The sequence below is a fragment of the Artemia sp. Qi Xiang Cuo genome, chromosome 4 (genome assembly GCF_049724085.1).
Source record: "Artemia sp. Qi Xiang Cuo chromosome 4, ASM4972408v1, whole genome shotgun sequence".
Classification (NCBI taxonomy): domain Eukaryota; kingdom Metazoa; phylum Arthropoda; class Branchiopoda; order Anostraca; family Artemiidae; genus Artemia; species Artemia sp. Qi Xiang Cuo.
The window spans coordinates 27,026,787-27,043,191 of NC_142797.1; the positions used below are offsets into that span (position 1 = coordinate 27,026,787).

Below are 16,405 nucleotides of genomic sequence, written 5' to 3' on the forward strand. Positions count from 1 at the left end.
CAAAATAGAAATAGTACTTGCCGAGCAATTCTTCTTGAAAAGTAGTGGCCATTTCATCAGCATTAGCCGTAGATATTATACCATCCCATTTTTCAGTCGTTAGCCAATTACCGAAACCAAACAATCCGCTGTTTGTGATTGGCCGACTTGTGGTTGTTTCTGTAGTGTACGTGACCCGGACTTTGCTTATGAGGTGTAGCTCAAGGATGAAGTGATAGCTTCCTCCTATTTGGGGGCCTGGGAGGGTTTCCTGTAGAATTGAGACATATTAGTAGCTATGCGGTCCAGAAGCGTATCATGTTATGTTGTTGGGTAATTAACTAACTGTTTTAGACCTAATCCTGCTTCCAAAGGCTCAAGTCGTAGTTCGTACCCTGTACCCTGTACGTAGTCAGTGCTTAAGTGAAGTTTTTCCCGGAAAGCTTTTTGAGAACTGACATCTTGTCCTGGCGAATAATAAAAAACACAAACAGCTATACCATTATAATGGGAGGGCAGGCGTTTGGGCTTTGCAAATACCCAAAGAATCTCATCATAATCATCAAGCACAGGTACCTCTATCTGAAAAGCAGGAATTTTCTTATTAATATAAATTGCAAGACCTCCTCCATTGTTTCCAAGCCAGTGGTCATCTGGGCGCAACTTTATCATTTTATTATAACCGGATAAACTGAGTAGATCCGGATTTTGCCTATGAACCTTTGTTACTGCTACTATTGAGGCTCCAATTACTTGAGCTAAATTCTCCAGCTCAATAATATTATCCGTATTTAAACTTTCCACACTACTATACAAAAAACTAGGCAGAGCAAAAATGTCAGAAGAGTTTTCTTTTACCTTGGTTTTCACCTTAGTCCTTGTGCTGACAGTTTCCTGGTGTTCTAACGATTCTGATAGATCAGTTTCTTCTAATGGCGAAAACCTGTTACTAAGTGGGTACTATGTCGGTATTGAAAAAGGTTGTTGTGGGCGCGATTGGGGGGAGGGGATCCGAAAAGGCGGGTTTCTTTGGTTCAGCTGATGGCCCCCTCGTCTCGACAGGTTTTTTGACACCGTCTCGGGTCTAGGACTATTGCTTGAAGCATTGCTCCTATAAACAATCTGGCTCTGACTTGGCATGCTATAATCGAATACTGGATCACGGTTAAGACGATTAAAATGAGACAAACGGTCAAAATACTTAAAAGGTCCTGAACGATTAATGTGACATTTTAAATTACTAAAACTATGAGTAAAACTGGACAACTCGTTCGCACAAGCCATCATATGGCAAAGATCGACATGATCGAAATTGCAATTTGTTGCTTTGCACTTTTTCAGTCTGTATTTTTGGCATATATGTAGAAATTTACATCTCTCTTTTTAGTTGCAGGAACCTCCTTCGAATTACTGCACACTTTATTTGCACGGAAAAATTGTCGTTGATTTTGTTTTCTTCTTATCATTAACGTTTTTGCTTTCATGAATAAACGGACACTGTTCACCAAGTTTGCATGCACCAGTTGACATAAAAAAGAAACACTTTTTCTTAGTTTCTCGTCTTTCGGTGATTCCTAGTCCCTTCAGCAAATTTTCACAACAACGTCACAACTTTCTTCAAATAGCTGTAAATTAAGAGCATCGTTTTTGGTCTGTTTCATCGACAGGGATCGGGCTTGAGATTCATTCTTTTTTTTTCTTCCATGCTGTGAATCTTTTTTTCAAGTTGCAGGATTAAATTGTCTTTTGAAAGGCAACTCTCACAACTATTGGGACAATTTTGAGAGGGTGGGTTCTCCAAAAGCGGGGAAAACACACCGTTGGGGTTAACGACAGAGTATGCAGGAGTATCAGCCTCAGGGTGCTCAGTTACAACAGCCATAACTTTTGAGCCATAACAGTTTTGAGGGGGTGGGTTCTCCAAAGGCGGGGAAAACATATTGTTGGAGTTAATGACAGAGTATGCTGGAGTATCAGCCTCAGGGTGCTCAGTTACAATAGCCATAACACATGAGCTGCATTTCCAGTTTGGGTTTTCATGCCGTAAGCCTGGTGTGCTTCCAGCACAGTGGGGATGGAACAATGAAAGGCATTTCGAGCACTGAATAGTCAAACCTCCCCCACACGGCCTCTCACACCTTTCCCACACGGCCTCTTCGACGCAAAACGAAACAAGGAAGACTTCCTAAAACTCTATATAAGATTCGATACAGTTTTCATTACACCTACTTACTCTGATTGTAAAATCGAGCAGTACTCACTTCAGTGCTCAGTTACCCACTGTATAACGTCATGTGACGCGATTATTCTCAGAAGGGGTTAGCAGGGCTGCCTACGGGATACAACTGTACCGCTTTTGGTATAATTTAGAGGTCCTGGTACAATGCGGTAAATTTGGAAATTTTTGGTACAATGCACATTTTACCTGTACATCTTGATTTTACTTTGTCCTTTCCTACTCAGATATTTGCTTAAGTTATAGTTCATCGAAAATTTGCCTCTTATTACGGCAAATTTCTTCCTGTTCTTCAGATGGTATAAATTATTCCCTTGTAGTACAATTTTAGTCGGAAAACTAGTACTTTTCAAAGCTTGGCAACGCTGAAGCTTTGTTGGAACTACCGACAGTGCCAATCTTTTAAAATATGTTTAATTAAAACCCTTTCAGAGTTAAAAATCCTTTAGATTGGAGACAATTTCGTTTAATAAATGTCCACCTAATTACAGGAAGCTCTTCATTCTTTATCGTTATGAAATTTATTTGTAAAAGAAAGTGGCTCAAAAAAATGCGCATTGTGATGTTGGACAGTCAAGGAGCTAAATTGCGAATTATAAAGATCGTTGTATATATTTTTAGAAGTGCCGTTTTTAAATTCTCCCATTGGAATTCTTTGATCATACAGCGCACGAACTGGAATTTTATGCTCTTTCTTTTATGTTTTAGGCTAATTTTGTCGTCTGAGAGCAATCTCTAATTTGGTCCATAATTTAACTAGTTTTCACTGTAAGTAACCGCATCGTTCCATATATTTGCTTCAAGTGCTATTGATTGGAGATTTAATAGGTGGCGCTCTATACCCAATAGTTTTTTAGATGACAAGACAGCTCCCATGAATCTAGCATAATGAAAGCATCTGCAGTTCACATCCGTAAATATTTTCCAACAGGAATGTAAAATTTAAAAATAAAAAGCAAGGCAAAACAACATTTTAGGTACAATAAAACCAAATAAAAAGAAAAAAAGACGAAACACGATTAAAAAAAAACTCCTGTTGAAATTGTGCCGAAAAGGGCAAATTGATGAAAGTTCCTTGTTTAGCAAAAATGTAGAAATGAAATTCCGGAAAGACTGAATTGAAAAGATTCCGGTATGCACCAAAATTTTACAAGGTACGCCAAATTATCCATGTGTGACTATCTAAGCAAAATTTAACTATCTAAGCGGGGAGGGGGTATAATTTACCTTGTACTGTTTGCTGATATGCATTTTTAAAGTACTGAAAAAGTGCCTTGTACTCTGTTTATCTTATGCACTGAGAGTAATTAACTGTCTTGGAACTGGGAGTCAGGATCTGCAAAGAAACTCTATATTTTTTTTCACTTTCAAGAGAATCACTCCCTTTTTTGGTAGAATTTGTCTGTACTTTTAATACAGGGTAGCTTGGTTCTCCGTGATGGCGTCCCTACCGTATAATCGAAAAAAGGAAATATTCTTTAGTTGAAGGGTCACTTGTTTGCTTGGTCACGATATGTAGGATTGATCATACTTAGGGGTAATGGCTGAGAAAATGTAATGCAAATGTGATTTCCTGTGATAAAAATGAGCACCATATTTATATTTGTGTACATTCTTTGTTAATTAACCTATGTTCTGTACACCAACGCAGTCTTAACTATTTTATATTCTAAACAAAAAATGCTTTCCGAAAATTTTATGTTACATGAAAATAACCTTGGGTATTTTATCAAAATCCATTTTAAAGCAAAAGCCATTTGAAAGTTGGAATAGGGCATTACAGGATCTAAAACAAAAATATATTCTTAATTTGTTGAAAGTTTCAAGGCATGCTAAGTGGCGCTGAACAACTTTTAGCGCTAATAGTTTTTCATTCCTGTTAAACAACCGAACTAACTCGTCTCATTAGTTGACTGTGTTATTTGAATTGTACCTTGTGCTTTCAGCAAAGGGCAAATTATAATATAGCATTTGTGTTGGTGTTTAGTAGCTGTAATTGCCTCTTTTACGAAGTAAAGTTCTTTTTTTTGCACTTTTCTGTTTTAAGAATAAGTAAAGAAAATATACAGGTATCATTTCATAAAATATTTTAGACCCGAAAGTTTCTTTGTTCACCTCCTATGTTACATGTGCGTTTAATAAATCTTGAACTGGAAGAGAAGTTTGACTCAACAGAACTACAAATAAGCGTGGGGGAGGGGTCGAGTAATTATTACTTTTTTTTTATTTTAAAGCTCCTTTTTATAAGAGTGTAGTTGACAGGGGGCTTTGTTTGTTTGTTTGTCCGCTTTTTTTTTTTTTTTTTTTTTTTTTTTTTTTTTTTTTTTTTTTAGCATGGAAAGTTATCTTCTATTTTTAAGTTTAAGACAAGGAGACTAAAACTAGACAATTATGTTTTTTTTTATGACAAGGAACAGAATGAATTAGTGTAACAGGATATTTGACACTACTTGGCTAAAAAAAAAGGTCATGGATATTGTGTTTTATCTTTATTCTTACTATGCATGATTATCAGTTAATTTGAGATTATTGAAATTGTCAAGTTAAAAGGAGTAAGCCATCGAATCCTGACTTGTGTAAAAGAAAAAAAAAGTTAAAGATAAGACGCTAAAAGTATCTGTTACAAAAGGAAAAAATAAAAGCATTGAAAAAATTTAATTGAAGCGAATGTAGAAGAGGGGAAAATGCTTGGAAAAACTGAAGCAGGATGCTATTTTCCAAAGAATGGGTCCTTTTACTTGCCTTGTGAATTATAATTGATAGTGGAATAATCAACTCCTGTCATTCATTTATCTTCGGCAATTCATATCTCAGAAATACTTTTCTGGAGCTGATGCACTTTTTTACTGCACCCTCTTATTGTATTATGGCCCGGCCTTTTAATGTATAGGTCTCCGTTGTGCTACGCATTATATTTAGTTTAACATCGTGTCTTCGTTTAATTCTAGGGTACCACAACTTTAGCTTTGTTTACTGGCTTATGGCTCATGGCTATGAGAACTCGCAACATGCCAAGACGAGTTTATACTGCCGCTAATGCAGCAGCCGGTATGGCTTGGATGCAGGCAAGTGTTTTTTAATTTTTAATTTTAATTTCTGAATAGCATGTTTTGATTTTGAATTTTTAATGGTATTTTAATTTGAATTTTTTTTTAGTATTTTTAATTTTAATTTTGAATCATATTTTTAATTTTTAATTTTAATTTTGTAATTGTATTTTTTTTTTCTGTTTATTATTTTTTTTTTGTCACATATACTAAATTCTTGATTTATAGGCAATAAAATAGCATCTCAAAACATTTTCTGTATTAATTCTGCCAGTCTTTGGTTTACAATATCATAATCCATAAACCTGGCCACACAAACAATGACAGGAGTGCCATATTAACTTATGGGCTATTTTGTAACTAAATACCGTATTGAGCAATTATAACTCTATTATTAGTACCTTTCAATCCTAGCAATACTTAGAAGCTTCCTTATTTACCACGAGCTTTACTCCCTGCCTATGTGCCCCATTTCTCCTACCTAAATCAATAAATTTTATATCATTTGATTGTATTTTTCCTAGCCATGGGAAGTAAGTTTCTGCAATCCTAATAAGTCTTATTCAAAGCCTCTGAGCTCGTCAGAGGAAGTGTTATCAATACAATATGTGTCTTTCAACATTCTAACGTTCCATGCCAAAATTGTCCTATTATTTTAATAATTGAATTGTGACGGCCTACACACTACAGGTCAGGGACTAATAGCTTGTTTTCAAGTCTAAACAAACCGTATAATCTGGCGTAGAACCAGACAACGAGAAGTCTCCATGACCTCAAGCTGAGTAGAGTTTTTGTGAAACGATGCTCTCTTATCAAGGAGAGTCGACCTACTGTATAAGCGATCTCGAGGCTATTGTATCCGATCTCAAGACTCATTGGCGGCCCACATCAATAATGTAGCTCTGTAGAAATTTATGAAGATAACATAAAAAAAAATCTCGTTAAAAGACCGAATAAATGGAATATCACAGAAAGGATGGTGCACCACATGAAGAAAAGAACAAAAAATGACTACAACATCTAAGTGTAACTTAATATCAGAAGAAACAAAGGAATTCGAAGACTTAACTATAATGCAAGCAAGAACACTAAACCATAGGTCGGCTACTATTTTCTTTTGATATGTTTCATTAAGATCTGAAACTGCGATTTCAGGATGTCTTATTTGTATACTATTTATAAGCGATAGAATTCGCTCCTTTACAGTTTATGTAACTGAATAATATAACTGAATACTAAGTTTATGTAACTGAGTAGTTTGAAGCCTACTTATAGTAGGATAAAAGAAATTCCATCAGGATGCACGAAGCATTATCTCTAGAATCAGTTTACTAAGTAACCTGTAAAAAAAATAAGAGAAAGGTCTTCCTATAAGCCACTAGGCCTCGGAGGATCTAAGTCAAGCAACAAAGATCAGACGAAGAGGAAGAAGTCATAAAAATGATTTTGAAGTATATTAACAAAAAAAAAATAATTTTAAATCCAAGCATGTTACAAGATAATTTTTCTTTTTTTTTGAATTTCCTTTGTCCATTTTGTTCGAATCTGCAACAAATTACATACGCCAAAAGCTTACGACTGATGAAAACTGTTTATATTTCTTCTAGTTGGATAAGACTATTTATATGTGTGATTTTTTGTCAAAAATTTATTTCACTCTAAATATACTGTTTTTCTCAATTATAAAAGTGATTAGATGTAGAAATTTTCTTTAAATGAGCCCATTAACAACTTTCTATGGTGTTCTGTTACCCGGCTAGCAGCAAAGAAAAAAAACGGAAAAAAAGAGAACACATCAGTACTACTCAAACAAAAAAGTGAATTTCCTTTTTATTCAAGCCAGTGAACCTTTCCTAGGTTGCAGCTATTGCTGCAACCTAGGAAAGAGATTAAAGAATGAACCTAGCTAATAAAAACTGACACTCTAAAAGATCTCTCAGAAACTCTCAGCGGTTGTCAAAGTTGTCAAAAAGACGTATCCCTAAAATCTTCGAAACGGCTAAGGGTAATAAGTTGAATATTTTAGGGCACGTTTTTGAGAATGTTAGAACTAAATTATGAGAAAGTAAAACTAAACTAGAGAAAGTAAAACTAAACTAAGACAGTTAAAACGAACCGAAATTATTACGTATATAAAGAGGGTTGCTCCCTCCTCAACACCTCACTCTTTACGCTAAAGTCGGAATTTTATCCCAATTCTTTAAGAACGACTCCTGAAATACCAGGGTTGTTTAAATATAACAATAAGAAGCTTATTTTAAAGTATTAAAAAACTTCAGCGCGAAGAGTGAGGTATTTAGGAGGGATCAACCCCCCTGATATAAGTGATAATTTCGGCTCGTTTTAAGTTTTAGTGCTTAAGTTTAATGTTTTAAAGTTTTAATATCAGCATATGTATAATTAAACTGACAATGCACATTTTTTTTCAGTAAATTCATTTGATTTTTTTCAGTAAAGTACTTGAGTTAATATGAGTAGGGTTCTAAACCCCATGCTTTCTAAAAGCCAGAATATAATGTGTACTTAACTGAAAAAATTGAAATAAATTTACTGAAAAAAAATGTGCATTATCTGTTTAATATACATATGCTAATATTTATTTCTAAAATCTTAATTAATTTTTTATTTCTTAAATTTATAAAAGTGAAAATATTTAAAAGAGTGATTTTCAGTAAAGTGAAAATTATATTCTAGCTTTTAGAAAGCATGGGGTTTAGAACCCCACTCATATTAATTTCTGCTCGTTTTGAGTTTGACTCTGTTATTTATTTTAATTTCTGTTTGTTTTGGGTTTCTTTTATTTATTGATACTGATTTGTGGTAGTTGTATGCTTGGTAGATAATTTGATTCTATTTTCGTTCATTTTTGGTTTAATAGAGTTCTTATTTTGTGGAAAAAGTTTTTTAATTAATCTCTATTCATTTTATATTGACATAGACATTTCTATGGAAAAATACTGAGCCTATTTTAAAGTTAGACAACCATCCTTTCAATATGAACCCTTTATACCCCCTAGCCATATCTACCAACCCTTACTTAAAATCTCTGGGGTGGGTTTCAGCCCCCAAAAACCTCGTCATACGATATTTAGACTGTTTTGAATAGACTGACAATTTCAAAAATTTCTATTAGATGCATTTTCTATACATATCCTGATGTTTATTCCTTAAAGTCTTAATTAATTTTTAATTTCTTAAAGTTATAAAAGTGAAAATATTTAAAAGAATTTTTTCAGTAAAGTACAAACTATATTCTGGCTTTTAGAAAGCAGAGGGTTTAGAACCCTACCCAGACTAATCTCTGCTTGTTTTCAGTTTGACTTATTCTAATTTCTGTTTGTTTTGAGTTTCATTTATTTATTGATACTGATTTGTGGTAGTTGTATGCTTGGTAGATTATTTGATTTTATTTTCGTTCATTTTTGGTTTAATGGAGTTCTTTACTTTTTTTGAAAAACTTATTAAGTGCAAAAAAGTATTTTGATTAAGAAAATCCCCATCCGATCCGAAGTCTATTCAACCATTCGTTCCATAAGAACCTTATATGTCCGGGGCATAACTTACAACCCTTGCACCTGGGCTCTGGAGGGTTGTGTCCACCTTGAAGCCATTGTTATATGCCATTTGGACTATTGTGAACAATATGGCTGGCTCCTAATCACTTTCGACTATTAAAAAGGGTCCTAGCCCTTTCAATTGCTAATCAAATGAGCCATTTTTGAAAATTCTACGACAAAGCTTTCTATAAGAACTTTATATCCCCCCAGGGTATAACATATAACCCTTGCCCTGAGGGCAGTGGAGAGGGGTGTCATCCTTAAAGACATAATTTCCGGACCTTTGTACTACTTTGAACAGCAGCGGCGGATCCAGGGGGGGGGCGGGGGGCCCGGGACCCCCCCCCCCCCAAGATTTTCTGGCGCCCTCTCATCCATCGTGCAAACGACCCTTTTTTGTGAATGATTCAACTAAGGCCGACGCTAAAAAAAAAAAATCGGATACGCCGTCATTTTTTACTTTCTTTTTATCACATTATCTAAAGTTCAAATCCGACACTGCACGAATCATGATTATTGGGTTTATTTTTGGGACGTGCTAAACGAGCAAAACATTTTGTGAATGCTTACGAGAAACGCATGTCTTTGGGGAGTTGCGTGGGTGGTTAGATCCAACCGGCGGGAGGCTAGGCGCGAGCGACCCTGCCACTGCCTTCGGAGTATTTATGCTCCGTGTGTTAGACCAGTTAGACGGAAACGCATTTAAAATGGGTCGGAAAAAAAAATCAGGGCATGAATATAGAACAGAGAAGAAACACAGAATGATGGCGGAAAGCCGTAAAGGATCGAGGGACATCTCTGATTATTTTGCCAAGAAAGATCAGATTAAAGGTAAGCTTTTAAAGATAGAACAATAAGGAAGGAGTGTCGTTTAAAGTGGGTATCAACACTTCTAATTTCTAGCTTTATCCAATTGTCGGATAGCTTTACTGATAAGGCTCATTCGTCAAGCTTCATCGCGTACCAGCTGCTTTTGTTGTTATATATTGCATACGGTCCCTCTTGTACAGTGTTCTTCGTATGTAATTTGTCCGAAGCGTTTGACCTGATTTTTACCAGCCCACTCGTCTCGCCTGACGGTTATGATATTGGCTTAAAGCAGTATTTTTACCGACACACTGTGTCAGCTCTGAAATTATCTTTCAAATTCTTGCAGTTAAAGCTCTCTCTTTAGCCTTGTAAACTTCGGTGATAATTGTTTCGGGTTTCAGCTCTTGAAAAATATTTGTTAGCATATGTCGGGGATCGGTTCTTGGGGTTGCAAATTAAATTAGTGATGTTTAGGGTGGTATTTTATTTTAAAGTCCGGGTATCCTAGAAATAGTTTTGGGGTATGAAAGTTCAAGATTGTTGGGGGAGTTTAAAGTTAATGTTGCTGATTCAGTTTATTTTCAAATTTAGTTCCAATTCTGCCTTCACCATGTTGAGAGTTAAATCTACTAAAGCAAGCCATTATACAAAGTGTATATACGTTTACAATAAATGTCTTGTGCAAACTTTAAAAGAGAAACTTTTTTGTTAGATGTTGAGACGACGGCAACTTCTGATGCCCACTCTGAGTCGACGGTCGGAATGCACAAAAACGCATTCAGCCAGGAGAACGAACTGTCACCAACAACTCCGTCCACTTCACAGACGGCCTTCATAACAAACTTCGGCGAAACGACACACACTGATCAGCTGACTGAAGGATCAAGAAGCAGTACTCAAACCTTGGTGGTACATAGCCCAACACTGATTTCACAGTCCCCGCACCCGCAGCAGAATCAAAGCGCTATTTTTTCGCCTGAAACTGACTTCACGCCGTCAAATGACTTTGGTATTGCAGTAGCGCTGAAAGAGCGAAATCAGTTGTCTTCTGGCGAAATTATGTTTTTTATGAACGAAAGGTGGAAGCCGAAGAACCAATCTGATCTTGCAGTCTCGACACAAAAGAGAAAAGGTGGCGAAGTCAAGCGTCGCTTGAATACCGAACATCTTGCCCGGTATCCTTGGCTCGCAGCGAGTCGTCATCCAGACCACGAAGGCCTTTGGTGCAGTGTTTGTGTTTTGATGAGGACCAACGAAAGCGGAGGAGGATGGTCGGCTTTATCTGGAGGCGGCGGAGGGCAAAAAATGGGAAAGTTGGTCTTGAAACCGCTAAAAGACTATTCGAAACTTACCGGGAAAGATGGTGCGCTGACAAACCATGCTGAAGCACAGTTTTACAAACACTGCCAGGAAAAAGCTGCCGCGCTGCTAACAACGTTTCAGCGCGGTAGTCAAGATCAAGATATCAGGAATGCTCTGGACTGTGAAAGGGTCAAGCAAATACAGCAGAACCGTGCACTCTTGAGAAGCGTTGTTGAAACTGTCAAGCTTTGCGGGGCACAGAATATCCCCCTTCGTGGCCACCGTGATGATGGCAAACTTGATATCCAAGACTCTGATGTCATTACAGCAGTAAACGACGGGAATTTCCGCCACCTACTTCGGTATCGGATTCAGAGTGGAGACTCGCAACTTAAAAATTTACTTGAAAATGCACCGAGCAGCGCCAAATATACGAGTAAACAGATCCAGAATGAACTGATTGGAACAATTGGGGAAATGATAAAAACCGAAGTAGTGAGAAAAGCAAACAAAGCAACGGTTTGGTGTCTTCTTGCGGACGAGTCAACAGACAGGCAGACCAGGGAGCTGATGGTCATTGTTTGTCGTTATGTGTGTAAAACCGAGCAGGGATACGTGATTCGAGAAGATCCTTTTGCAGTTGTCGATGCCTTTCAAACCCTGTCAAGACTCGCTGGAGATGAGGAAAGTGACGACGGTAGAAGCATCGAAGAGAAGCTAGACGGCAAGAGCCTCGGGAAGCTGCTGTTGAGTGAGGTCAGGAAGTCAAATCTGGATTTGTCAAAGTGCGTTGGTCAAGGATACGACAAAGCTGCTAGCATGGCAAGCTTGACAAATGGTGCTGCTGCTGAAGTTAAACGCCAGTGTGAACTGGCAGATTACTTCCATTGTGTGAGCCATGCCACAAATCTCTCTTGTTCAAAGATAGTTTCAGTTCCCATTCTGCGCAATGCCCAAGACGTTGTTCGAGACACAATTTCTCACTTCAGCTCAAGTGCCAAGAGAACAAGACTTCTAAAAAAGCATCTTATCGCGGACAAAGCTAAAACAGAGACACTCGTCAGTCTTTGTACCACGAGATTTGTAGAGAGACGCGAAGCAATCAGCAGGTTTTGGGACTCCCTTCCGTCGATCGTTTCTGCTCTGCAGGAGATGGAAGGATGGCACGATCGACAGGCAAGTAGCAGAGCTTATGCATTACGATCCTGCATTGAAAAATCAGGTACACTCGTAGGACTGGTTTGCCTGAATTCGTTTTCGTCGATCATGAAACCTTTGGCCGAGTCACTACAACAGAAGGATGGTGACCTCGTGAGAGCCTTGTCCCTCATTAGGAGCGTGAAGGCAATGCTGGAAGATATGCGATCACATGCCGAAACCAAATTCAGACTGCTTTACGAAGATCTTCTGAAAATGGCCGAAAAGATTGATGCTACCATCAAGGTAACGCAGCCAAGCATAGCTTCACGTTCTACATACCGGGCAGGGGTACCCAAGATGGATCCAGAAAGTCATTATAGGATGGCGGCATTTATTCCAGCCCTGGACGCCATGCTGCTTGATTTTACGGAGCGGTTCAGCTGCCATTTTACGAATGCTGCAAAACTTTCAGCTTTGATCCCGGCTGTGTTTAATGGCAAACGCTGGGAGGACGTTCAGCCAGGGTACGAAAAGTACAAGGAGCTACTCGTGGGTACGGAGATAGACGTTAAAACCGAGTTCGAGATTTGGAACAAGTATTGGTCTAAGGAAACCGTGCAAAAACCGAAAACAGCTATTTCAGCGCTGAACAGTTGTCAGGAAAATGTATTTCCCAACATCTTCGCATTGTTGACAATTCTCGTGTCGCTTCCTGTGTCAACCTGTGAAGCAGAACGAATGTTTTCAAAGGTTGACAGGACATATTCATCAATACGAAGCACGATGACTGAAGAGAGGTTGGAGGCTCTACTACTCATGCAGACTTACAGAGACGAACTGCCGAAAACAGACGATGCTATCGATATGTTCGCTCTCAGAAAAGCTCGCCGATTGAGTTTAGTTGTGTAGTGTGGTACTGTTTTTATTTTCTTTTGCTACGTTTTACCTTTATGAGCATATTTGGCAGTGTTTTCATATAAATAAAGAGCTATCAAATTAGTCCTGTATAATCAGTTTTTGGCGCCCTGTGTCCGGCGCGGCCCCCCCCCCCAAGATTTTCCTCTAGATCCGCCGGTGTTGAACAGTATGCCTATTTCAAAATTTTGATTGGATGTGTTTGGGGAAATGGTGGGCGTGAGAGGGGGTTAGTTGCCCTCCAAGCACTTTCGACTATTAAAAAGGCCACTAGCCCTTTCAATTTCCAATTGAATGAGCCCTTTTTGAAGTTTCTGCGACAACATTTTCTAAAAAAAAAAAAAACTTATATGCCCCAGGGCATAACTTACAACCATTGACTTGAAGGATGTGGGGGGGGGGTGATTGTCATCCTCAAAGACCTAATTTCGAGAACTTTCAACTACTTTGAACAAAATGCCTATCTCAAAATTTTGATCGGATGTGTTTGGGGAAATGGTGAGCGTGGAAGTGTTTGTTGCCCTCCAATCACTTTCAACTATTTAAAGGGCACAATCCCTTCCAATTCCCAATCGAATGGGCCCTTTCCGAAGTTTCTACGACAACTCGTTCGATACGAAGTGCCCTGATTTAAAGAAAAAAAATAAAAATAAAAATAAATAATACATTGTGTCAACATCGTTCTTTACTTAGGCAGCGCTATTGCGCTGTCTATGATATAAACTCGGGTAGCAGCGTAACAGCTTGCTGTTTTCAGAACCTCTGGGAAGCCAATAAATAAAATAAATGGCTCGGTAGTGGTTCATAAGGTAGAGTAGCTACTGATACTTCATGTGCATTTTTTGTTATTTATGTTTAATAAATGTATAATAAATTTTCATTTTTTTACTTCACATTTTTTGTTATTGAGTCGGGGTAATACATCACCAGAGATTCGTCCCCTATTTCTAATTAGATATTCGGACTTTGGTTTTCCAAGGTTCTTCCAGGTTCTTCCAATTTTAAGGTTCTTTCTGTTGGAGAATACCAAATCAAAAGGGTTTATACCCCAACAGTCGTTCTGATGGTTATACCTTTTTTCTTACATGTCTTGGGATAAAACATTCGTAAACAACACATTTATAGAAGAGACCCGACTGATTTAATGGCATCTCCCTTAAAAAGTCAACCGGAAATCTAAACAAAAATAACTGGTAAAAAAAAGTTTGAATGATTCATTTTGTGAGAACTTATAATTGTTTCTGCCTCAAATTACTTTCATTTAAGAGCGGGGCTTAGCTAGTCAGGGGTGTCGGTGAACAGTTGAAAGTTAAAAAACACGAAACATTTGCCCAGTAGGATTTGGCTAATTATCATTCGCTTAATGTTTGTTTCATTTCATTTTATGCAGGGAAGTAGAATACGGCCATAAAATTTCCCGTAAATATAATTCAATTAAAATATTATATCAAAATGTTTAATTTTCGAGAATATTCAACGTCTTGTCTATCTCTTTATGCCCAATCCATACATATAAAAAAGCGAGTTTAAAACAAAATCCCGTACAATAATGAGTGGGTAATATAGGAAGTTGGGCAATATTACCATAGGTCAATCTTATAGGGCAGGGTAACAGAGCTCCGGCTAATCATTATTTCGTCTTTTACACTGAATTTTTTATATTTCAGGTTGGTCTGGGAATTGCAACCTTGTTAAATTACGTTCCCGTGCCACTTGCTGCCATGCATCAATCCGGCTCATTAGTTCTCCTATCACTGTCCATATGGCTCACACACGAAATGAAACTCATCAAGCTCATCAAGAAATAATTTTATTAAACACGAGACTACAAATATTTAAAGATTTAAGGTTTAATAAGTTTCGTCATTTCTTATAATATATTTCTCAGTTATTTCCGATTAAATACATTTGTTGATTTTTTACTATACGTTTACCAACAGTTTTAAAAGTAGAAATGTTATCTGGAAGTATATACAACAACGTGGGGCTTACAGTGAGGAACAGCGGGTGAATTTGCCCCATCTCTGCCCCCCCACCATAGTCCTGCATTGCTGCAAATAGTTTTACTGTTTTGAGATAATCAGGAAATTAGCCAACCACGTCACTACGACCCATAGAGCTTGCTATTTTGCCATCTTTTTAAGTCTTTTTTGCCTTTTAGTACAAAAAGTATAAAAAATTGCAGAGTTTGCTTTGCAAAACAAGTTTATGTGATTATTATGCCTGATCTGACAGTTCTTTTACTTTGTTTCAACTCGGTAAATTCATTACGAAACAGATTATGTTTCATCTACTTTAGCTACACTGGTCTTTCATCTACTATGTCCTCCTTATAGGAACGTTTTGAGAGGGGACTTGATAAGCGTGTTACAAAACTAAAGCGTTACCTTTGTAATTCCATTGAGAGGTTATCCACTCTCATAAATCATACACACCAGGTTGCGCGTTCAAAGCGTGGCGGAACTAATTCTACAATATCTACGTCGATTTTTGTCAACAAAACTCTTCCCAATTCAAGAATGTTAGCAAATATCCCTAAAAATCGAATTGTGCCAAGCGTGGCGGAACTCTGTGGCACTGTGACGGTTCGATATGCACACCAGATGGCGAGAAGTGGCAATTCCTCGACTTCAATCCTTTTCTTGTCTATTAGATGCTTATATATTTCATTTGAGTAATTAATTTTTAGTTCTTTTTTATGAATCCCCTACTAGCTATCAGTAGTTATGCTATGTCCCACAAGTTTTAGTACGTTTGCTCAGTACTTTCTAGCTGATTTTTATTGTACAAATGGTAAAATGCATAAGTCTTGTCGAAAAAAATTTCAATGCATATTAGAAATACAAAATCAAGAAAAGTTGCCCTCAGCACGACACCTGATTCGGCTGATAAAATGAATTCGGCTGTTCTTTTTATAAGTAGAAGAAAAGTATATTTTAAGGTGACGATGAGAAAATAGTTTGCTCCTGCCCACATCTATACAAAAAAATAGATATCTCAGTATTCCTTAGTTTCAATATTTGAATCTAGGTGATAGTCAACTCACTTCCCCTTATTCCCATCTGTTGCTCTGTCTCCCCCTGCCCTCTAATTCTTGAAGTAGCCTATGTGAAATATTTAAGCAAAGTTGTAAGCACATGTAGCAATAGTTACGTTTTCGCTCAATATATGACAGTTCGCGCAAGGTTTTGTTACTGGGTTCTCAGTATTCAGTTTCTCATATTCTGTTTTTTCTTGCCCAGTAGAATGATATTCCTGAAGATTGGTAAGTGGTAAGTATACTAAGTATAGTAAGTATAAAGTAGTAAGTGGCGCCTGACATTGGCAAGTGTAAACTATATTACTTAAGTTGCTGCGAATCAGTATAAATTACATCACTTGCATAAGTACTGTTTGTTTCTTTCTCGTTGATGAGATTA

The 16,405-nt window shown here is 37.4% G+C and overlaps 1 protein-coding gene across 1 annotated transcript in view; it reads left to right on the forward strand.

Annotated features, from left to right (window-relative positions):
* Nucleotides 1-14,902, forward strand: part of LOC148952947 (heme A synthase COX15) — a 202,828-nt gene extending 187,926 nt beyond the window's left edge. Inside the window, exons 7-8 of the mRNA XM_089088202.1 lie at nt 5,164-5,280; nt 14,654-14,902. Coding sequence (XP_088944328.1) covers nt 5,164-5,280; nt 14,654-14,794 — 258 coding nt within the window. The 3' untranslated portion in view covers nt 14,795-14,902. The remainder of the gene's footprint in view (nt 1-5,163; nt 5,281-14,653) is intronic.
* The last annotated feature ends 1,503 nt before the right edge of the window (nt 14,903-16,405 follow it).